This window comes from Polyodon spathula, chromosome 15, assembly GCF_017654505.1.
Source record: "Polyodon spathula isolate WHYD16114869_AA chromosome 15, ASM1765450v1, whole genome shotgun sequence".
Classification (NCBI taxonomy): domain Eukaryota; kingdom Metazoa; phylum Chordata; class Actinopteri; order Acipenseriformes; family Polyodontidae; genus Polyodon; species Polyodon spathula.
The window spans coordinates 25,072,028-25,097,807 of record NC_054548.1 but is presented as its reverse complement, the minus strand read 5'-3'; the positions used below and the strand labels follow the sequence as shown (position 1 = coordinate 25,097,807).

The 25,780-nt window shown below is 38.2% G+C and overlaps 1 protein-coding gene across 1 annotated transcript; it reads right to left on the bottom strand.

Annotated features, from left to right (window-relative positions):
- Positions 1-411: 411 nt before the first annotated feature.
- LOC121327917 (lysosome-associated membrane glycoprotein 1-like) lies at positions 412-25,732 on the bottom strand. The gene is made up of 9 exons (XM_041272250.1): positions 25,412-25,732; positions 16,332-16,450; positions 14,747-14,963; positions 12,300-12,461; positions 9,976-10,169; positions 9,454-9,576; positions 2,574-2,616; positions 2,302-2,472; positions 412-1,010 (listed from the first exon to the last, which is right to left on the bottom strand). Exons 1-9 carry the CDS (start codon positions 25,473-25,475, stop codon positions 871-873), a joined length of 1,233 nt encoding a protein of 410 aa, XP_041128184.1. The 5' UTR covers positions 25,476-25,732; the 3' UTR covers positions 412-870.
- Positions 25,733-25,780: the final 48 nt, after the last annotated feature.

Sequence of the window (25,780 nt, the reverse complement as noted above, 5' to 3'; positions counted from 1 at the left end):
GGTAGTGCCAGCTACTAACAAGGGCATCAAAAAGACATCTCCCGTCCCAAATAAGCATTATATTTATGCAACTAGCAGTTCCCCAAGGCATGAATAAAAATATTGCATTGTTACCCTGCTATTAATGTTTTACAAATTAAAAGGTGCGCTTTATTTATTTATTTAGCAGGAACGCAATGATTACACTATGTAACAATTTTTTTCCTGGGTAGTAAGTGTTATTTCCTAATTGCTTTGCCTCAAAAGTATAGAAAATGTCTATTATTCCCCACAAACTTTGCTTTTGTGACCAGGACAGTGATATTTCAAAATATCACTATTTCCAGTGGGAAAACGGGCAAATGCGTGTCTTCGTTCACATAAAGTCAGAAAAAAACAACATATGAATCCAAATTAACATGTATTTATACTAAAGTAATACAAAGATGACTACAAAAGATTTAGAAGGGAGTAGTTTTTCGAGATTTACGATTATACTGTAAATACGGAACGGAATTCATTTTGAATGGTTACTGACTCTTAAGCATGTGCAGTATTGTCATTTACAAAACCACAGATAAGAAGTAAGACTTAAGTGGGGAAAAAAATCACTACATCAAGAAAAAAAAAAAATTACCCCCCCCCCAAAAAGTTACATTTAAAAAAGAATTTCAATACAATCCTCTGTAACTTGGCAAAGGACAATACTGCAGATTTCAAATACATAACAGCAGAAAGCGCTTGTCAAGAAGCAGATTATTATTGGTAAACCAATTATAAGCTCACTTATGATTTTGGATCTTTACAGAATTTAAGAATCTCTTGTATCCACTTCTTGCGAAAGCTTTGTTAGTAACAGTGGTAGATAAACATCACTATCTTTGCGCTGAATTAGATGGTTTGATATCCAGCATGACTTCTCTTTCTGCCAATGAGATAAGCAATCAGAACTATCAGAACCAGTCCAGCCAGGGCTGCACCCACTATTATAGGAATCACCATGTTGTCCTCATCCAGTTGACAATCCTCCGCTGAAAAGACACACAAGGAATTATTACACTGAACAAAAAAAAAAAAAAAAAAAAAAAAAAAAAAAAACACAAAAAAAAATTCAGCAACACATTTCTATTTTAAAATTGTAGATAGTAACTGAGCGAGCCAACATTCAGTGAAGGAACGGCAAAGCAAGGACAGGTGAAAGGCTTCTTTCAGGTTTAGTGGATCAGACAATGCTGTCTTCACACCCTTCCAAAAGCATCAGGGGGTTTGGGTTTTACTTTGTAAGTGGAGCTGTTGCATCAATACTGCTTGTGCATCATCAGCTGCATCTAGAACACAGTTCTACCTTGCTTCAGCCCACAACTTGCATTACCTAGTGAAGTTTCTTGTTAGGAAATCTCTTGAATGCCATCTAGGAATGACTGTCCTACCAAAGCACAGGAAACACACTGAGGTTTTCATGTATTTATTTATTTAAGAATCGTATATGGCTGGTATTACTGTATAAGGTCTCAATGGATCCTGCTGGGCCCATTCACAGTAGCCAGCTTATTATTTAATGTTAATGTCAAGGAAACGCATATCGTATGAACTAGAATTCAACAAAATACACAGAACTACAAGTTACAACAGACACTGTAGGGTTGGGGCAACGATTGGTGTTCATGATATCCTAAATAATGGATCAAGGATCCGATGTATGAAGAACTTGAGGTTCATAATTTTCTGAACATACCCTTTTATACTTGGGAGATTTGTGCGTTACACACAGGTTGCGCATTATAGTATTCTGTACTATGGTGTTTTTGATAGGGCACCATACAAGGAGCTATGCAATATAGAAGATTGTTCAGTCATGTGCACTAAAACACAAGGTTTGTGTTTTATTGCAAAAGTGTTGGTAATCACACCGTCTTCAAGGGCCATATCAATACATTCTGCATTACTGCTCTCAGTACACTACTACATCAAATGGCTCATTTATGTATATGGCCAGAAAAACAATAAAAAGCTCAAAACACCCACAAAAAGAAAATCTTAAACTACACCGAATCCAATGTCACCCTTTTTTCTGTGCTCCAATGCCAGTATATCGGCTTTCCCTTTTACCTGACTATGCAGCAGACACCCAGCATGGTCAAATGGCTGTCAGCCAGGCAAGGCAGTTTAGCCAAGTAGCCCAGCAAAACTTAGGAGATAGTTTAAAAAGTGCAAAAAACCAAGGCAGGCTCACATGCAGGTTACTGCACTTGCCAAACCAACCTCGGGTACACAAGAAAGAACTGCAGTTACACCTGTTTCCAACCTGGCAGTGTATCTTACCTGTTCCAAACTTGCCATTGCTGACACCAAAAGGCTGAACTTGCAGGTGAAACGCATTGATAGAAAACACAGAGTTGACAGTCAGGGTTTGTTCAGCGCTGCACACGTAGGATCTGCCAAGAGTGCCTCTTAGGTAGGTCAGATTTTTATTGTCGGCTGCGAATCCATCAGCTGAATATCAGGAAAAATAAAAAAAATAAATCTCTCATTAATAGAAGAACATTACGCTTGGCAACTTTAATAGACAGTATTAAGAAAACAACAAGACTTACATGTGGCAACACCAATTTCACTCAGGTAGAATTTCTTATCATTCTAAAGACAAGAGTTTGAAAAAAAGAGAGAGAGAGAGAGTCAGGATGTACAGCATGTGAACTTTGATCAAATCCTGCCACCTAAAGGACACTCTTACAAGTCACAAAGAATCTTTAAAACTACATTTTAATGGCAGCTAAGCAGTAAACAAAGCAAGTTTAGAGTGGCTAATACCACTTGGGTTAGATACAGTGCCTTGCAAAAGTATTCAGACCCTTCCTATGGTGTCCCATTTTGTGAAATTACAAAATGATGCACACTTTTTTTTTTTTAAACTTTATTTTATTCAAAACTTGAATGCTCAAACTGAAGACTTCTAAAAGGTATGATAAGTTACAGTAAATGTCAGCAAAAAACTAAAAGACTGAAATATGTTGATTGCCTAAGTATTCAGACCCGTCAACTCAATATTTGGTGGAAGCAACTTTGGCAGCAGTTACAGACTTCTTTTTGGGTAAGATTTGCTCAAGCTCTCTAGGTGCTTGGGGATCGCTTATGGACAGGTTTTCAAGTCTTTCCACAGATTCAAGTCAGGACTTTGACTGGGCCACTCAAGGACATTCACTTTTTTATTCTTAAGCCACTCCAGTGTAGCTTTGGCCTTGTACTTTGGATCATTTTCCTGCTGAAAGGTGAATTTTCACCCAAGGTTTAAGGTCTTTAGCAGACTGAAACAGGTTGTCCTAATATTTGCCTGTACTTTGCTCCATCCATTTTTCCTTCAATTCTAACAAACTTTCCAGTCCCTGCTGAGGAGAAGCATCCCCACAGCATGATGCTGACATCACCATGCTTGACTGTAGGGATGGTGTTGACTGGGAGATGTACTGTGTTGGGTCTGTGCCAAACGTAACGCTTGGCATTTAGACTAAAAACTTCCAATTTATTCTCGTCTGACCACAACACCTTTTGCCACATTTTTGCAGGATCACTCAGGTGTTTTACTGCAAACTCCATGCAGGCTTTGAGGGCTTATTTTTAGTAATGGCTTCCTTCTTGCCACCCTGCCATACAGTCTACTTTTGTGAAGTGTTCTGGATAATGTTGACCGATGCACATGCTTTCACCCTTCTGTTCAGTTCATCCCAAACCAGCTCGATGGAGTTTAAGTGTGGAGACTATGCTTTCCATTCCATAATTTGAAGCCTACCGTCTTGTTCTTTTCTTCTAAGGTAGTGCTGACATAGCCTGGAGGTATGTTTTGGGTCATTATCTTGCTGTAGGATGAACCCCTGACCAACTAGGCGTATACCTGAGGGTATTGCATGGCGCTGCGAAATGTTGTGGTAGCCATTTTGGTTCGGGTGCCACTCACTCTCTGCAAGTTGCCGACTCTGGATCCAGCAAAAAAGCCCCAGACCATCACGCTTCCTCCTCCATGATGGACAGGAGGTGTCACACACCGAGGAACCATCCTTTCACCTACTCGACGCCGTACAGAAACCCTGCGTGATGAACTAAGACTTCAAATTTTGATTCATCGGTCCAAAAGACCTTCTTCCAGTCTTCAGTAGTCCACTGGCGGTGCTTCAAGGCCCAGGCAAGCCTCTTTTTCTTATTTTGCCATCGTAGCAATGGCTTTCTTACTGCCACTTGACCTGTCAAACCTGCAGCACGAAGTCTTCTCTTCAAAGTTGAAACTGAGACTTGCTTACTTCGACCAGTGTTAAGCTGTGGTTGAAACTGTTGTCCTGTGAGCCGCCTATCACGCAAGCTGTGGACTCTCAGAAACTTGTCTTCTAATTCTGTTGTGGCTTTGGGTCTGCCAAACCTCTTCCTGTCAGAGTTTCCTCCAGTTTCCAAGTGCCTTTTGATGGTGTAGGAAACTGTACTCACTGACACCTTGGCTTTCTTTGCAATTTCTCTAAAGGAAAGACCTACACTTTTAAGGCTTACAATGGTCTGTCTGTCTTCCTTTGTTAATTGCCTTTTTCTCGCCATTATGATAGCAATATACTACTTCCTGCAGTACAATATTGTCCAAATAATGCTTAAGAGGGTGTAGTAACACAGTCTGTTCCAACACTGCTTTTATACAGACAGAGGGTAATCAGCAAAAGTTGGGACACCTGCAGGAATTGTTAGCATCCACTTTCAAGGCTTAATTTACTTCCATTACTGCAGAACAGCTGTAAGTTGTTAACCCATTACTTGTTCCCCGAAAAAGGCCTTTTTGTATAACTCTGAAATGTACATTATTTTTTCAGTTTTTGGTAACCTAAACTTTTTTTTTTTTTTTTTTTTAAACCTCTGGCAGTTTACCGCTTACCTTTGTACCATTTCAGGTTATTCACTGGACTTGAACTGCTTAAATTTCAATAAAAACTGGGAAAAATGGGGGTGTTCCAAAACTTTTGACCGGTAGTGTAAATACTTGATAAATCGATTCAATAATTACATTTTTGTAACATGCATAGTTAACATTTATTTTAGTTATCAACAAAACTGTGCCGAACGCCCTGCCTTGCCATTTACAGTATTTCTACCACAGCCACAGACAAGCAGTGGGTGTGCGCTTCTTCTCCTGTTCGTGTTAACTAGAATCTGATTTGCTGGTCCCACCCTACCAGCGAATCAGTTTTAAAAATTCTTTGCAAGTACGCTCCATTGGGGGGGGACGACACACACGGACACTTACTGTATATAGTTTGCGCTACTTTGGAGTGCAAAATGAACAGTTATATAATGAATATTTAATAATATTCAACTATCTTAAAAATAAAAGGATCAGTGATGTTAAATACAATTTTGGAGTAAGGATCACATAGCGGGTTTGCAATTTCTGGTAAGTAAAAAAACATTTTTCGTAAACTCTTGTCTAGTTTATATAGCTTACATTCCAAAGTACTGTAATCTATTTAGAATAAATATAATACACTCCTGTAGTAAATTAAACTTGCTAGTTTGGTTGAGAACGTTGCGTTTTGTTTTTCTTGACGCTACCACGGTGCAATTACCCCTCGCATTCAACTGTCGTGCACAAGCTTTTACTGAACTGCAGTGATATTAAAATAACAACATCGAGCAGAGGAATGCACTGAAAATGCGTGGTACAATCATTGACATTTACTAGAACGATTATTTTGCGAGCCCAATCAATCGATTGCTATTTTGAGGGTTAACTGAAATTATATATATATGCAGTACCATAGGATGTGCATCCAATCCACAGAATGTGGCAAAAGCACACCAACAAAAGCAGGAACAACTTTAAACACACCCACCCATACTTAGCGCTCTCCCTATACTGTCCTCCATTCCACCCTTAATTATCAGCATATAATTTCAATATATTCATCAAAATGTACACGCTATTATGCCACCAGAAAAAAAAATAAATAAAAAAAAAACACTACCTTGGGTAAAGTTGAGAACAGTATTGAAATGTGTTTTCCTAAAATTACAAATGAAATAACGACAAAATTGAATAAAAAAAAAAAAAAAAGGAGTATGCATAAAGATCATCATGCCCATATGTAAGAGCAGCCCTGTACAGTGTTCAGTATTTATTTTAGAACGGGGTCTCCCCCTCCGCCCCGTGTTATTTTGTATTTGTTTATTGTATTGGGTTTTATTTTGTAGATATACGACGGCGGAACACCGTGTGTTTGTTTTTGTTATTGTTTTCCCGTCCTCTGCCAGTTGCTGATTATTACCACAAGGTTTTTGTGTGGCTGTCAGCTAGTGCGTTGTTAAACTAGCCGGCAGTCACACAATTAACAAACTTTGTGCAGATTGTGGCTGAGGGGTAATAGAATAAATTACGAACTAGTTAAACTCCTCGGCCATGGTATTTAAGCCTGCAGTTCTCCCTGCTCTGTGGTGGGATGTATGGAGAAGAGCGAGAGGAGAACATCAAAACAAAATGAAATTAAGTAAGCAGGCAATTGCCAGCCTGACCTGTGTTTTTGTGTTCGTGATTTTGTTTCCGCTCTGTGAGCAAGTGTTTTTATTTTTGTTTAAATATTTTAATTATTTTTGTCGTTTGAAATAAAATTGCGCACGTCTCACTTTTGTACCTACCTATCTGTGTTTTTGTTCACAGCCCAGGTACCCACCAGCAGAGGGAGAATACATGCTGGTGGCACCTCCATCGACGTGAGAGGACTGTGTGCTACTCCCACCTCCACCAGCAGAGGGAGCATGTCTGCTCGTTTCCCTACTGCAGCCAGAAGGGGAGGAGCCCCTGCCGCCTTTGCCAGGAGCACAGCAGCAGCAGCTGCCTCTTTCTCCACCGACATCACCACCTGGAGAAGAGGAGCAGGAGCTGTCTCTCCCTTCAGCATTGGAGGGTCCAGAGCAGGATGCTGCCGGACCTCAGCAACCCCTGCATAGGTTGCTGAGGGGAGCACGGGGGAAAACCGCCTGGCCGCAGTGGCTGTGAAGAGGGCCAACTCCAGCACCACAACTAGGCCTGGCTCTCCTCCCGCCATCGCCTCCCGTGGGTCCGCTGCTGTAGTCACCCTCCGAGGGACTGTTGCTGCCTTGCCTCCGACCGCCCAAGGATGCCATGTCTGCATCAACCAGGGCTGCCTGTATCTCTCTTATCTCCTAGGGTTGCCGAGGGTCCCACTTCGCTTGGGGTTGCTGCCGGCTCTGCGCCGCCTGGGGTCACTACTAGTCCTGCAGGATCGCAGGAAGCACTGGGGCTGGCGCCTCAGAAAAGGGGGCTGTCGGCTACAAAGAAAGGGGGGAGGGGGGGTCAGGAGACCAGCTCCCCCCAGCCGCACTTTCGCTACAACAGAAGCAGTGGCTGGAGCCCCGGAAGAGGGAGCTACCAGCAAGGAAGAAATGAGGGGAGGACCTCCCACCATGGCCACCCCCATGGATTATTCCAGACCCATCTTCCGGGACATGGAGACTGAGGGGGATATGTAACAGGGCAAGCAGCTCTGTACAGTGTTCAGTATTTATTTTAGAACGGGGTCTCCCCCTCCGCCCCGTGTTATTTTGTATTTGTTTATTTGTTTTTTGTATTGTGTTTTATTTTGTATCTATGACTGCGGAACACCGTGCGTTTATTTTTGTTATTGTTTTTCTGGCAGAGACGAAATTGGCAGCCCTCCCCTGCCCGTTGCTGATTAAAAACCTTGTGATAGTGTGGCTGTCGGCTAGTGCGTTGTTAAACTAGCTGGCAGTCACACAAATTAATAAACTTGTGCAGACTGTGGCAGAGGGGTAATAGAATACCACCAGCAGACGGAGAATACCTGCTGGTTCCACCTCCACCACTGTTTTTTTCTGTTTGTTTAAATATTTTATTGTGCTCTGAGATCAAGTGTTTTTTTTTTGCTTAAATATTTAATATTTTTGTATTGAAAATAAAACTGCTACGCGTCTTTGAACTGCAGTTACCTTTTGTCGTTCGTCCTCCTTCTGGCCTGACGTCACAGAAACGCCATTTCCTGCCACACCATACTACTCTATTCCACACTTCCAGGTTGTATAGTACAAAATAATTTATTTTGCAGACTATTTGAAAAAGAATTCAGAATAGTTAGCAGTATGTGTGTAAAGCAAGTACTTAATGTCTCTAAAGAAATGCAGATTCTTCATATTTCGTAATTCTGTACTGGTTTTCAAGTACATTTAAATAAATAACATGTAAATACAGCAGGAGGAAAAAAAGCTTGACGTCCCATTTTAACAGACTTAAATAAAGGCATCATTTTTTGCAACTGTTAATGATAGTAATATAAGGACAATTTCATTAAGATTATTTCTTCCACCTGTGTGCTAGTAATTGTTTTCATTCTTGCTAGAATCTTGCTCTTTTTTAAAGTCTCTAGCTTCCTTGTGTTGCAGACTATATTCCACAGTGAAAAAAATACATAACTTATTTTTTTCTTTTTATTCGGTTAAAAAAGTAAATAAAATAACATCTATCGTGATAATCAGTGTACTATTCGTATCATGGAAATTTACCATCGTTTCATCCCTAGGTACAATGCACCTTCCATTTCTTGACGACTGAGCAGACTGCTCACAGGGATATTCCGAGACTTCGATATTTTTTTGTACCCTTCTCCTGATCTGTGCTTTTCAATGACTTTATCCCCGACAAGCTTTGAAAGCTACTCTGTCTTCATGGTTGAGTCTCTGCTTGAAATTCACTACCTGACCACCGAACCTCAGGCGATTTTATTCTGAAATCATGAGAACCACTAATATTGCACACAGACAGAGGCCATTCAACTAATTGTGTGGCTCGTTAAGGTCATTTTGTGCACCTGAATTAATTTAGGTTTGCCACAGCAAAGGTTTGAATACTTATGCAATCATGACACTTCCATTTGTATTTCATATTATCTATTTACTTCTTTCTGTTTTTGCTGTGAAAGTGTGGAGTAGGTTGTGTATAACACATATTAATTCCTACTTCAAAGTGTCATAACTGCAAGTTTTAAAGCAACAAAATGTGAAAACAGAGGGTCAATGTATACATTTTATGCAGCTCCACACTTGATTGAAAATTAGCACAATGCCTTCTACTGCTCTACATGTACAACAGACAAGTTTTTAATTCTGAAAAGTATGAAGATGCAATTACATGCTGTATTTAAATACCTCAACCACAATACTTTATTATAAAAGGCCCCGATATTGATGTAAAACATGTGATATCAGATGGAAATTGTCACAAAGATCAGCTATGCAGTTTTACTATTCTTGTTTAACCAAATATAATAAATTAAAACAGAATAGGATGCAGTAATAAACAAGCTCATTATCACTCCCCTCAAGGTTAAAGACAGTCAAGTGGTGGACTGTATCATACAGCACTATATAATTAAGTACATAAGCTTGTTCAACAGTAGGATTCACTGGAATACTTACAAGCACAAACATGAAAGTTAAATTGGTGCTGCCATCCCTCAGAAACAGTGTTGAAACATTAGTATCACAGACACCGCTGGCTACAGTCGTTACAGGATTGATGTTGAAGACAGTAGTTTTGTTCTGCAAACAGAAGCCAATGACATGATTAACAAAAAACATTGAACAATCTGACTACTAATGCTTGCATTAACATTTCACAATACTGACAGAAGTAGAATTAAAGTACATTACATATGCCCCACTGCCTCAGAGAAGGGGGGGGGAGGTCCTGGGAAATTGCCTGGTGCGGGTTGGGAATTTGGGAACCACTGATCCTAACTACTGCCTTACATTAACTATTAATCCTGCCAACATTTTTTAACCAGAGGGGTTTTGCAGGCACCTGTAATAAAAGGATGATAAAATCCAGGGCAAGATAAATGGAGATTTATCATTTTTAGGGTGGCAGTATTTTTGCACCCCCCCCCCAAAAGTGATACTTTAATATCAGATTGTATTAAAGCTCTTTTTTTTCTCTACCTGGTAGGTGATGTTGAGCTGCAGAGCCATTTTAGCAAGCAGGCACGTCTCGTTGGATTTGGTTACATTGTATGTTCCAGTAGTGGGGTTTGTTGGGACCGTAGTTGGTGCTGGGGGTGCCGTGGTTGCAGTGGTTACCGGAGTGGTTTTTGGAGCTGGGGTGCTAGTGCCGATATCCGCATTGCAAACAGTGGCTAACAGCAAGAGATGAAAAAACAAACTGTAGTTTTAAGCCATTAATGCTGAAGCTCAAATAAGCATGGGATAGTAGAGTAAAGGTTACTTCCAATGGTTTTCATTGTAGAGAAGCTACCTTTTTGTAAAACTCTTAAACATTTATAGCAAATTCTTCAAACAGTTTTAGGGTAAACAATGAACGCACATAATGTGATAATGAATGGATATAAAATGCAATATTATGCACATTTTTAAATTTTAAAAAGTTCACTAGAATTGCAAATTTGAGCAATTCTTTCAGTAACTTACCTGTCCCCTAGATGTAAATACAAAAATAGATCCATCATTATCATGAAAGAATCTTTATGACCCAAGGCCTACAGCATGTACATAATAAATCAGATAATTAAGAATCTATAACTGACTTCGGCTACTGCTATGAGGTTGGAAACGGTCCTACCAAGTATTATACATACATATATACACATCAGGTTGGCTTGGTTAAAAACAGCATCTGCTGACAATTTGAGAAGACTGCTACATCTTCTGTGGAATCATCAGTCCAGATCTGCCTGTTCTCGCGATCTCCTTAAATGCAGAAAAGGCCTTTGACAGGGTTGAGTGGAAGTTTCTCGTCTGCCCCTTCTAGATTTGGTTTTGGCCCCGGTTTCACTGAATGTACTTTATTCAGGTCCAAGAGCTGCTGTCCTCACTAATGGGTTAATTTCTACGTTCTTTAAACCATCAAGGAGCACTAGACAGGGTTGTCCTTTTCATCATTGCTTTTCACCAGTGTTTTAGAGCCTCTGGGTGTGCCAATTAGGGCAAATCCAAGAATCAAAAGGCATTCATTCAACTGGCATAAGTCTGAAGCCATGCTGATATCCAAATCATGTCAATCAAGTACAGTAACCCCATGGAAATTTAAATGGATCCCAAGTGGCATGAAATATCTGGGAATTGTGGTTTCCTCAGACCTTAATGACATTATTATTAACATTACCCCATTACAGAAAATTGAAACCAATCTGGATACATGGAAGATAATTAACACTTAGCCTATGGAGAAAGAAATTATTAATGGTTTCTGGACTAGACCCCCTACAAAGGCTCCACAGAGCAGGTATACGGAGTAGTAATTTGTGTTGGAGATGCAGGGGGGAGGTTGGCAACTTCTTGCATGCTACATGGGAATGCCTAGTGGTCTTGCCTTTCTGGCATAATGTTCTAAACAGTTTGGGGGGTGCAGCTCGGGGAGTCTCTGCCAGCTTCACCTGGACTATACCTCCTAGGAGACAGAGCCAAGTTTCCAGGAGCGACCAATAGCTAATTCAGTTTGATCATGGTGGGCATTATCTCTGCAGCCAGGTTGGTCCTCTGTAATTGGAATAGCACCACTTCTTCAAAATAGACTGGCTAGATTCCAGGATTGAAACTTCTTATGAACAGATGCTAGCTAGACTATCCAGTAAAAGTAATGGTTTCACTAAAACCTGGAGTCCTTTCCTGTCTGCTACAGCATGAGGGTATAAAATGTAGTTGCTATTCCTGATTGTCACCTGTTTGGATGCAATCTATAATATTGTATTCACAAGGGCTTGCTGTATGTGATGTACACATGTATTATGCAATCTATAACACTATTCACAAGGGCTTGCTGTACGTGATGTACACATGTATTATGCAATCTATAACACTATTCACAAAGGCTTGCTGTACGTGATGTACACATGTATTATACGCCTCAATACAAACTGAAATTAGTGTGATATATTTGCTGTTTGAATACATATCATAATGTTTTGTATAATATGTTGAAAAATCAATACTTTGTTGAATCGATAACTTATGCTAAAAAATATCCTTATCAAGTTTCGTTACACTTGGATAAGCCGTTCTCTTAACTCAAAACCTTAACACAAAATTCCCTTAACGACAAAGCTGTATAAATATTTAGATTTGCTTTATATGTTTTATTCTGCGTGATTATACAGGTGCTTCCACTATTAGAGCAGGAGAGAAGGATCTGAACTTCATACATACATTTTAGATTAAATACACCTTAAGAGGCGGTTGACTGTTTTACCCCTTGTTAAACTATCAAAAAAAGAAAGGAAAAAAAAACACACAACACAATCCATGTATACCTTCTTTGCTGAAGTTAGCAGCTGGCAGGTAAGCCTCCACCCTCATATTACTGAATGTGACATTAACATTGTTCAGGGTCACCGTGGTCACGCTCATACATCTGTAGGTCGTGTTTAATGAAGCCTGGATTCCAGTAGAAGACGAAGACACGGTCATTGGTGCTGAAGGGAACAAAAGCACTTAATATACACCATGAAATACATTTGTAAAAATTTGTCACCAAAACAGGAAGCTTTGTTTCCTATATAAATTTAACATGTTTATAATCAAGCAGTATTAAATTAAAATCTGGCAAAGTTATAAAAAAAACACTTTTTACATAATACATGTCTAACATCAATGTTATTAAAATGTTAACACTGCTCTTTGCAATCCGTTAGTTATGATCAGCCCTCGGAAGGTAGATGCCCAGCTATTCGATTCAGTGCATCACCCGCGAGTCAATAATAAAAAGAACAGCCCCTTCATAAGCAGTTCCAGTTCTAGTTTTGCCAAAAACAAAATTCAAACAATAGGACTCAGTGTCCATTCATGCCCTCTTGTTGTACTCTCTGTGCTAAATATGAAGTAGCGTCTTAGGTTAACTTTATCTAGACTGTTTATGACTTTTATAGACCAATCAAGTCTCATCTCTTTCTTTTTATCTGGGCTAGAAACAAGTTTGTTTTGTGGAAGCCATAAAATACACATATACATTTTTTTAAACCTGCATCTTTTCGTTTACCTTGAAAGTCAAACAATTCCAGCCCTCCCTCATTACACCGCTGTCAGAAATCCATCCTCACAATGTACCAAATGCATTGCAGTCTCCATTACTTCACTGTGCACCTAATCATTTAAAATTGAGTAAGTACACTTCCGGTCAAAAGTTTTAGAACACCTCTATTTTTCCAGTTTTTATTGAAATTTACGCCGTTTATGTCTCAATGTACTCTGAAATTAAAGCATAGAACAAACAAACTGGAGAAAAAAAAAGAAAATCATGGAATCGTTTTGTTTAACAAAATTTAATCTAAATTTGACTGATCAAAATAGCCACCTTTTGGTGTATACCTGAGAGTATTGCATGGCGCTGCAAAATGCTATGGAAGCCGTTTTGGTTCAGGATGTCACTCACTCTGTGCAAGTCGCCGACTCTGGATCCAGCAAAAAAGCCCCAGACCATCACTCTTCCTCCTCCATGTTTGACAGTTGGTGTCACACACCGAGGAACCATCCTTTCCCTTACTCGACAGCGTACAAAAACCCTGCGTGATGAACTGAAGATTTCAAATTTTGATTCATCGGTCCAAAAGACCTTCTTCCTGTCTTCAGTAGTCCACTGGCGGTGCTTCATGGCCCAGGCAAGCCTCTCTTATTTTGCCATCTTAGCAATGGCTTTCTTACTGCCACTCGACCTGTCAAACCTGCAGTTCGAAGTCTTCTCTTCACAGTTGAAACTGAGACTTGCTTACTTCGACCAGTGTTAAGTTGTGCTTGAAGCTGTTGTCCTGTGAGCTGCCTATCACGCAAGCTGTTGACTCTCAGGGTTTTGGGTCTGCCACACCTCTTCCTGTCAGAGTTTCCTCCAGTTTCCAAGTGCCTTTTGATGGTGTAGGCAACTGTACTCACTGACACCTTGGCTTTCTTTGCAATTTCTCTAAAAGAAAGACCTACACTTTTAAGGCTTACAATGGTCTGTCTGTCTTCCTTTGTTAATTGCCTTTTTCTCGCCATTATGATAGAAATATACTACTTCCTGCAGTACAATACTGTCCAAATAATGCTTAAGAGGGTGTGGTAACACAGTCTGTTCCAACACTGCTTTTATACAGACAGAGGGTTTGTAAGTAATCAACAAAAGTTGGGACACCTGTAGGAATTGTAAGCATCATCTTTCAAGGCTTAATTTACTTCCATTATTACAGAACAGCTGTAAGTTGTTAACCCATTACTTGTTCCCTGAAAAAGGCCTTTTTGTATAACTCTGAAATGTACATTATTTTTCAGTTTTTGGTAACCTAAACTTTTTTTTTTTTTTAAAACCTCTGGCAGTTTACCACTTACCTTTGTACCATTTCAGATTATTCACTGTTATTAAATTTCAATAAAAACTGGAAAAATGGAGGTGTTCTAAAACTTTTGACCTGTAGTGTAACTGCTTCATTTGACATGCACACTGATGTAACAATGTAATTCTCATTGCTAGCATTGTTATTGCTGATTTTTTTTTGTGTTGCTAATCCAAGCAGGACACCAATACCACGATTATCATTACATTTTACAAGTTTAATTACAAGGCATCGCTAGAATATGTGAGTATGGACAGGAACATCTGCTTAACTCATCATTTGTGCTCAGTCCTTTTCAAGTGATATTAAAATGGTGTGGTTGTACCCTATTTATCCTTGATCACATCCCGACAGTAATGGTTAATCATGCATTGGGGCTTTTCAAGTTAACTTACCTTTAACACTTGAATTGACAAAGACTGCACTGTCACTCATGTTCAGTGTGACTGAGAGGGTGTCCACCCGGTAATCAGAGGCGTTTCTCGAGAAGTTCAGGCTGAGGGAGTGGCCATCTCCAAAGTGGATCACCAGCAAGGGGGATACTGTGGCATTGCCACATGTACTGCTGTTATCTACTGTGGCACTGTCAGGAAGGGCAACCAAAACTGTGTTCTGGGGAGAAATCAAGCAACATGATAGCTTCAAGCAAAATGTGTGTTAAGTAACAGGCTATTCCCCACATAGGATATGTAAATTTTAAGAAAACTTTAAAAAAATATTTTTATAAAACATTAAAAACAAACACCGAGGTGTGATCTGCATGGCTAGCATGTTCAATTACAAAGTTATCAAATTCAAGCAAATATTTTTTTTTTTTTTTTTTTTAAATCTAAAAATGTTTAACCAAAAGTATATAAGCAAGTGTCTCCACAATGTCATGAGGGGAAACTAGAAGTGCTGCCACACTATCAAGACACAGTTTGCCTTGAGTTTGAACCCATACTTTAATGCAATTTAATTCCAAAAAACTTTTTTTTTTTTTTTTTTTTTTTTTTTTTTTTTTAAAAGTCTGCCAATGCAATCATTTTGGAACTTAAAATGACTGAGGTGGGCATGAATGTTTAAACTACTCTCTCCAAACAGCATTGTGGTTGTAGTGGGGGATTACATCAAGTGTAAGGTTCTTTTCCAACAGAATCTTTTATTAAAATGGAACTATCAATAGAGTGTCAAGCAAAAAAGTTATTTTAAAAAGGTGTCTGTTTGAAGTATTATTTTTAACAATATTATGAATGAGGCATATAATAAAAAAAAAAAAAGACAACCATTGCAGTAACTACAAATGCCCACTATATGGCAGACCTTCACAAGGGAAAGAAAAAATAAATTAAAAAAAATCAGTTGGTGAATAACCATGAATTTGCACTTGAGTTTTTGCTCAAAAGTACTTTGATATAAACCCAGTTTGCCACTTTGGACTACTGCTGCTTAAAAAGACCCAATAAAAACCACTTTAAAAGAATGCTCTGCTCTGTCTCGGCAGGGCTGTGCACCAACACTGTGATCTTGATGATAGAAACCACTCCTCAAGACAAGTCCCCATAGTGATCACGTAGTTACACATATAGGTTCCTTTACGACAAAGATTCTTGTTGCCAATTATTAGGTGCCTCCATCTCAAGTTTCGTTGCTCAGCAACAAATGCTTTTCCTCAGCAGCTCTGCAAATCTGCCGATGCTCACAAACCCCACTCTATTTGAACCTCCTGTACTTGTAATGTAGAATGGCATTAACAAGTTAATGGGGTTCTGTTTCAAGAACCTAAATGACAACTGTAAATGCCTCTTAGCTATATTAAAATCAAGCTTACTATAGTTTTCGGTGGCAGTATTTAGGTCCTTCACTTGTTTTAGTGTAGGCTCAAATACCCATTGGTTAAAATGTCACTGGTATTTTGTTTGGGGTTTACTCAAAATAGCTATTTTCTATGAAGCGGAATGCATTTTTATTACATACAACAGAGCAGAAACAGGACTGTACCATTTGCTCGTCTTTTAGTATGTACTTGACGGAGATGTTGGCCGATAGCTCAGCCATTATACAGGTATTGTTTCCATTCTTCACTTCAAATGTCCCAGCAAACACAGAGGTAAAGCAACCTGGAAGACAAAAAAAAAGGCAGGCATTTTTCAACATGTTCAACAAAAAGCGTTTCTCCTACAGTTTCTCTTGGTTCTCTCTTATAAGCCCTTAGTTCCTTACTGTTACGCTGAATGAAAAACTTAAAAGCAAAAATATGTTTGGTAACAAAGACCAGCTGCAAAACAATAAAGCACTTGGGAAGGTTTTGATGAACAAATTACTGCATGTAATTATATATATGTAATATATATATATATATATATATATATATATATAATATATATATATATTATATATAATTATATATATATATATATATATATATATATATATATATATATATATAGACACACACACACAGCAACAGCAACTTGTTTGAGACAACTATTTTACTACATGGGGCCTCTGACAACCAAATTAGCAGAGGTACAGTTTGAAATTAACACCAAATAAATAAGCCATTCATCCATTATCATTAACCACTTAATCTTTCACAGGGTCACGGTGAGCCACAGCCTAACCTGTCAGACACAAGGTGCAAGGCAGGACTACACCCTGGATGGGACGCCAGTCCATCGCAGGGCATCACACACACACTGGGCAATTTAGAGTGACCAATCAACTTGAACAGCATGTCTTTGGACTGTGGGAAGAAACCGGAGTACCCGGAGAAAACCCTTGTGATAATTCCGTGAACTGTGTTTGTTTTGAAGCTCCAAGACAAGCCTGTTCCACCAGCAAAAGGAACTCACTCATGGGTCTGACTGTATGATTTCTGAAATGCTCAAAAAGGAAGCTTCATTGACAGACTTTTCAAACAGTGTACTACACTGGTCTCTGCAGCTGCCAGAACTTGATACAATGACCATCTGCACATCAGCCAGGACTTCAACATGTAACTCATGCGATCAGAATCAAGCTCAACAGGACGAGATATACAAGGCCACCTGGTTAAAAAAATACAAAATAAAAAAATACTGCCAAGCATGGTGATGCTACATTAAGACATGACAGTCTTTGTCAAGTGAAACTGAACCTTTTCTGTAAAAGGAAGGGCTTCAAATATAAATGTGCATCCCTAAATTAATCTGTGACAAGTTATAACATTAACAGTTTTATTTCTTTCACAAAAAAAAAAAAAAAAAACACAACCCACCAATGCTGTGGTATAAAGACCAATTGAACAAGCAGCTTACAGTATGTGTTTATGATTTTCACAACTGAACTAGCACTACTTGGGTGCAATACAGTATATACTTTGTCTTGCGTTTAAGAACAACTAGGAACACTTCCAGTAAAAGGAGGTCAAACTACTGTAACTTGATCCTGCCATTTTCCTACAGTTTAACTTTCAGTTCTGTTTCTTTAAGAGGAAACTAACATTAGTTTAATTATGCAATGCACTTTACCGTACTCAGCTGTACAGTTCCTAAGTAAATATTCATTCCTATCAAATCTTTCAACTAACCCAACCAATGGGGTTGGTGATATATTCCTAGCACCAATATGTGGTACTGTAGAAATACGAAAGAGGCAAGTACTTTGCTTTCCCTAGCATACTTATGACTTCAAGAAGATGTACAGTACTTACTCAGCTGGGCTTTCAGATTACTTGACTGTTGTAACCTCAAGACGTTTTCAGAGTGACCAAGCAGTCATGTAGCTCTTTATCACCAAGTCACAAGTTCAATGGGGTTTTATGCCAATAACCAGCATACCGTAAAACTTTAAATAAACGCCCCGGCGTTTACTTACAATATTTGCCAGTAGCCCCGGCGCCTACTGGAGACCGGCAACTACTTCAGACTCTGTTTATTATGCAAGATCACTAACATCTGCAAATACTTCAGATGCCATCATGAAAAAGCTGCCTGCACACAACCTTACAGAAACGACGCAATATTCCAGCAACGTCATTAAAGGATGTGTTAGTGAGTAATAACAGTTTGTATTATAATAAAAACAGCAAGATTCACTAAAAGGACAGCCCTGTAAATATCTGAACACAAGCATGTATTAAAGGTAGGCTTGCAAACATGGTTTTAAAATTAATAAAAGCAATAAGTATAATCTTTATTAAACACATATCGTATTTATTGTTCACCCTCAAAACGCGTACATTGGTAAGCATGGCCCACAACACACTCAAATGCTTCAAACTGTTTAAAGAGTAATAAAATCAATACAAGTACCAGTTTTAGCACAAAATCAAAGCAAAACTAAATTTGTGTTTATAATGTATACAATGTACATTGATAAATTACAGCGCTGTAAAAAGGAGCAAAACACAAATATTCATTGCAAGACTCAGATGCACGAAATACTGCAACACACACAAAAAAAAACCCCACAAATACAAATACACTAAAAGGCAACCCTGTTAATATCAGAAAACAAGTTTGTATTTTACTTTCAGCAGGCTCAAAAAAGCTTCACAACTGGTTTTAGAACGAAGATTCATAAAATGAAAAATGAAGTCATAAAAATAACTGAATGCAATATGTGTACCTTAAAATAAATTAAATTCAGTTTTCTTATTCATCCTGAGCCTCAGGGTCTCTTCATCGCTGTTGAAAAAATAAATTGGTAAGCTCTCTGTACAGCCACGTGTGTGTACGGGCTGGAACAATCAGTATGATGCGCATTGTATTATTCATAACCCGGCGTTTGAGAGAGACCTGGTGCCTATTTATCATATTTCCTAGCAGTTAGAGACCGGCGATTATTTGAAGGCTTACGGTACATCATTTCACCATACATTTTCAGATTTTTGTTAAAAACCTCATAACATTTGGGATTCCCAATCCTGCTGATGTGGTGCAATTTGGATAAACTGAGGTACTACCTGTACAGAGTCCACTGAACAGCACGCTGTAGCAAGAGCTGGTGGCCGAGCCAACTGCTGACTGATTCAGTTGAACTCCAACTCAAAGTGAAGAGATACTTATCCACTTGAAAGACGTCCTTGTAAACAAAAAATTTGTTATGCACCGGTTTGATAATGCCTGTGCAAGATATACTATAGTTCAGTAAAATGGTAAGGTATACATTACATCCACAAAACTACTTCACTTTATTTCTACAGGCACCAAATCAAATTTAAAAGGTGCAGCCTATAATTCCACTTTTTTCAAGGTGCTGGTATTACTCAGTTTATATACCAGTACCTTTATTTTAGAATTCAACAATTAAAAAAAAAAAAAAAAAGTATATTAAATTTTGTCATGCTCTACATATGAAACTATATGGGGTCCAGTTACTCAACACTGGGAGAGGGTCCAAGTGTTGTGGCAGGATACTGTAAATTGATAATAACCAAAGGCTAATTTGTTTGCAGTTATGCATTATGTTTGTTTAACAGAGGCTATAGACTACTTTAAAAACTTTGCGAAAAAAATTAGTACAATTAGGTTAGCTACAGTGCACCAATTAACCAGCTAAACAAGGGATTGCCTGTCTTGGAAAAGCAGTCTGAATGCAGTTAAGAGCGATCATGAACATTATAGTGCGATAGCAGAATAGGGCAATACTGTACACAGAACAAGGGAATCACCCTGGATTGCATCATCCACCTATCTGTGGTAATACCAGGGTGGATTCCCTGGTACTGTAAAATACTCCTGAATAAATCCATCTGTCTTATTCTGAACTCCACTGAAAGCTTCTTGTTGAGATTTCTTTAGATGTCAGCATGTTCACATTTCTGTGGATGACATACACAATGTGTAAAACTTGGAGAAGTACCTAAAACTGATGATGACTGCATGGAGTTAAATGATTCAGGATATTTTCAGAGAAATGTTTTGCAACAATAGGCTGATTGCACAGGGAAGTGAAAGCTGTAGCAAGTTTATCAGAAGCTACATTTACGCTAGGAAAAACTACTGTCACAGTGACTGGTCACTACAATTTTGTTACGAGTCACAACTCAAAACATTGTCGTCATTCGTGTGACGCCTGTCCATTCTGAAAGCGACACACACACGTAGTTATGGAAAATAGGCCTATGTGAACAAGAAAAAAAAACACCTTATTCTTTTCTTAGCAGTGAAAGAACATAATTTGTAATGTTTTAAAGTTGTCGAAATATAATTAAACACTCAAATTTAATTATTTTACAAAACAGTTCTTGGCAAAACTGAAAACTTTCATTAAAACGAACACACGAGGCACAGCCAAATCAGAATCATCATGGATGAAAACTAAATAAACAAATCCTCACCTTCAGGAGGGGTGTGCACTGTTAACAAGCATGCACTATGGCAGGAACTGCCAAATCACTCCCTCATTCGATTGCCTGTGCCTTTAAAAATGGAATAGTCTAGAAGGGCACTTGAGGCACACTCATTCTTATTTACATCAATGGTTCTAGCTGTCTGTCACAGACCTTTTGCTTCCAGTCAAACCGACAGATGGCTTCAGTCTCTGCTGGTGTCAAATACATTTACAAGTCAAAAAAACAGCACTATTAGTGTCTCTGTATGGAAACAAAACTAATTAAAAGAGCTAAATTTGTCATGCCACTGGTCAACTAGCTTTTGAAACCGTCTGACAGGTAATTACCAGCAGCGTTCCCTCCAAGGCTAAAATGTGCACACTTTTTGCAATAACTGGCAACAACCTTCACACTCAGGTTTACTAACTTTCACAAGTTATTATCAAAAATACCAGCATCAAACTGAGATTCCAACATCTTGGGGTAAACGCATCATTTTGAGAGCATTCTTGCAAAGCATGAACATAAGGGTATTTGCCTCTGCCTTGCAGTTGATTCTCTTATTTCCCTGTGTAAAAATGCACATCACATCAGTGTAGAGCTCGCTCGGCACCAGCAAATCTACAAGTACAGGGAGGGAGGGCGAAGAAGGCATCTGCATATTCTGCATCTATAGAGAGTGCACTCATGAACTTTACAGTTTTGAACTTGTTGTATAATTGATTTAAATCTTTCTGCATTATTTAGAAGTAGAACTACTCAGATAAACAAAACAAAAAACAACAAAAAAAAAATCACAATACTCACACTTTCATGGTTTTTGTTTTATTTCCCTTTTAAAAAACGACCATTTAAAAAAATGAAGCGATTTGAAACGGGTAAAAATGTAATCGGAACATTAGTCGAAAATACACATTTAAGTGTATAGTAATTGAAGACATGCCATGTACATTAATTTTGAGTTTATTCATCATTTGACTTCACTCGCATGTCTGCTGAAACTCAGAGCTAAAAAGAAAAATCTGATTATAGGAGGATAGTGGGATAGTATTCACGTGATCACGTACGAGTCAATACCATTAAATATCACAATGCCAGTCAAGCACGTAGAGAATAAGAAAGCAAATAAGACGACAATTGTTATATTTTCTGATGAAGAAATGAGCTCAAAACTATTTTTCTAGCCATACAATCCTTAAAGGAAATGGATCACTTTACTGTGTAAAGGATGTAGTCACTACACTACACACCGTTGGTTTCATAAAGACACTCTGTCTGGAGACAGCTGGAGAAGCAAAGTATTTCTAAGTAACAATTGCGTGTGTTTGGCCTGACACAGAAAGAGGACCTCAAAGAAAGAAAATAATGACTGGAATGAGTGAGGGGTATTTCTCTCTGGAGTACTCCATTGCTAAATTCTTGTAGTTCACATTAAGAGGATGCCAATGATAAATAATTTGCTTTATTTATGTAGTCATTCAAAATTGAGTAATTTATATGTAACTATTCACAAACCACCATTTCCAACAGTTTGGAGGTACTGTAGCGTTACAACTATGGTACTACAAAAAATTCCATCATTAAATAAATTTATTTTAGATATAATTTAAAAATAAATAAATAAAACACTTAAATATAACACTTTCTGTTGTGCAACAGTGGCACACCTGTTATATCTTACATAAATACACAAGTTATTAATTGGCATACAAACATGATTGCCCTTGAGGTCAGGAACAGACAGCAGTGAAATCCAATATTTCCTAACCATAACTTAAGACTGCATTGGAAGTGGTGCACTATTTTGGTAATCAAATATTTACTAGAAATTCACAGAAATTGCATTATTGTTCTGTAGTTCGAATCATACAATTAGCTCTAAATTGGAGATTTTTGCTTAGTAGTATACAAAAAACTGCTTCCAACTAGTCTTTAGTGAAGGAATATGGGTGATATACAGAGATATTTCACAGCAATTGCCTATATACAAATTATACTGTAAACGCATACTCTGGTTATATACCACTTAATTATATTTACACCACTTCAACAAACTCAAAATGCTGCTACCCGTGTTATATTTAACATCCCCCACTCCCCCTCTCTTCCTCCAGATACACTGGCTCCCTGTTTACAACCGTTGCCTGTTCAAATTCCTTCCACTAGTACATAAATCTCTCCATGGCCTTGCCCCCACCTTATCTGGCTGCACTCATTTCCTATTATATTCCTCCTCGTCCTTACGCTCCCAATCACTACTGTCCCTCTCTGTCCCACCCTCGCCCTGTGCCCAACCCTGTTTTTGTTCCCTCTCGTCTTGCTCTCCCCCATTGGAATAAACTCCCACTCAACATAAAACAAACAGTCATCCACTTTACACAGTTTTCGCTCCTCCCTTAAAACTCATCTTTTTTTCCTTAGCCCATCCTACTCTTACTACTGCCCCCGACCTCCTGTTATGACCCAGCCTCTGGCCCTTGCTTTCATATAGCTATTAATCTCCTCACCCTACCGAAAAAATCTTACCCTCGTTCTTCATCCATTTATTCAGTTTGTACAAAATTCTAAAAACTTGTAAAGCACCTTGGTTAAAAGGTGGTATAATAAATGCTAAATAAAAAAAAATATATATATATATTTTGGAACTCCCATTGTGTAGGAGTTTGCGCTGTTCAATATCTTGACACAACAAGAAAATTTTAAACCGGTAACTTACATAAAAGCTCATATGAAAACTAGCAAAGGCTCTCTTCACTTATTTCAAAAGAATACATAACTGAGCACAAACTGCCAGCATGTCAAATTCAATCATCTTAGCTGAATCTACTGTACCACCAGGCACTAGTATAGGCACGATCACCTATGAATCGTTTCTTCCCAAACACTTTGTTTATCAAATAACAGAACCATAAAACAGTAATGAGCTTCCCTGGGTTTTCAATCAAGCTATTGAGGACAACAGTCTACACTACAGCAAATTATTTTTTACCATTCACCTTTTCAAAGAACTAAAAATCACAAATGTTCAAAGCACCCAATAATTCTTCAACAAGGTTACATTTTAGATTATTGTTTTGACAACAAATATCAAACATGACAGAGCAATCAATAATCTTAAAGGGCATACTTTATGGGGAGGGACATGTTGGGATGACACTTATATCTGTCTTCAGGCTAGATCCTTAGACTCCATCTATTATGGAAAAAAGGGTTCTCATTTCTTGAAATAGTCAATTCACAGGGTGGCCAATATGAAGTCTATAACAACTTATTTGTTCAACTAAACGACATATCATCTAGACCCAATTCTAAGTTACAGACTCTTCTAGAACAGATTGCAAAAGTGTATACAAAAACGTTAAAGTTGAAGACATACTATAAAATCAAGATAATAACCTACTTTAATGATTCAGCAATTGTTTTGTTCTTTTTAAAATGCACTCTCTAATGAAATAGTAGGTTTGACTTTTTTTTTTTTTAAGGGGGCCTGCATAACCTAGCATTTGTCACTAAATCCACAGTCCTTTTCCTTGGTAGACTCACATTAAGATCTCGATGACTCATGAAGTTCAGAAAGACAGCTAAAACATTCAGCCATTGTCGCAATGTTCTATAATCTTCTAGTACCCCTTACAGTAAATACAACTGCACAGATCAAAATGCTTTAGAGTTTGTTTTTTTTCTTAATTATATTGCGTTATAACTTTAAAATAAATTTAAAAAAAATAAAACTGGAGGTAAAAAGAATGGTTTACAAATGCATACTGATACAATGTCAACTTTGTAGTGTGTTTTAGACAGCCTAGGATGTAACAACGCTTGGGTAAATATACAGCTATAATAATAATAATAATAATACTTGGTTTTCAGCATTTCTACAGAAGCCGGTTACACCACATTTTAGGGCACTGCACTTCTGAAAGGCCTAGCTAATCCTTGGGGAATAAAGGAGAGTAACTGCTTCAGTGAAATAATGAATCGTTTTGAGAAGGAAAGTACACGAACTTTCAAACAAGGCCAACATTAGCTCACTAAGCACTATCACGTGAGGAACGGAGACAATAGAGTGAAATTCACATAGCACTGCAGTTTTGAGAATTGTTCAAAATTTGCACCATATACCAACTGGCACCAAGGCCCACGTACTGTGCTCGACATTAACGCCCAGATCAACAACAGTATGTGCTTTTGCTTAAAAATATTTCAAGCAAAAACAAAACAGAAAAAAAAAAAAACACATTCATTAAATGACAGGTGACAGAATAACCCAATTACAGCATAATTTACTGTTTGTTACTGTAAAATGTAGTGTTTTTAGCGTTCATTAATAACAGAAAAACACTAAAATTGCCGACATTTTAAAAGCTGTTTTAAGACAACTGAACTATACACAGCGATTGGAACCATGAACTCCGTTTAGTTATAAATATTGAGTTGCACATACATATTTCAGTCACTATTTGCCGACAACAAAACTAAAAATTCCTAACAGGAAGAAATTCTAACAATGACACCCACCCTTTAGAAAGATTCAATATGAAACATTTCCCTCATGACATAAAACATGCAGGACGTTAAAATATTCTTTAACAAATCGCTGTTTTTATCTCTATAGTTACTGAAACGTTTGTTTGCACCAACTATAGGCCCCTCAGTAAGTTTTCTAATGTAATGTATATTTACGGAAATATAATATTTAATGACAAGAAGCATCACATCGCGTCAACGACTACCAGCGAACCAAAAATAGCAAACTTCTTACTTAGAAATGAAATAAGAGCGACCCCGGCAAAGCGCAGTTGTTTATTTGAGTGCAGCAGAGCCATGTTTCCAGGAGAGCTACCTAACACACACACAACAGAAAGGACGCCCGGAGAAAAACAGGCACGCCTTGCAGGATATATTGTTCTTCCAAGATCGCCGGTTACAAGCAACGTAGCAAACGTTATTACATCCCTTATCTAAACTCAGATCAAGTTCGTCTTGCTAACAACAGTACGGCTTTGTTGAGCGATACACCCAGCCCTTTTTCCTCTCCACTTAAATCTGTCGGTGTCGCTGTTTTTTTTTTTTTTTTTTTTTTTACAGGAAATTTTCAGTCATGTGATCCTTACAACCCCATTCCAATCAC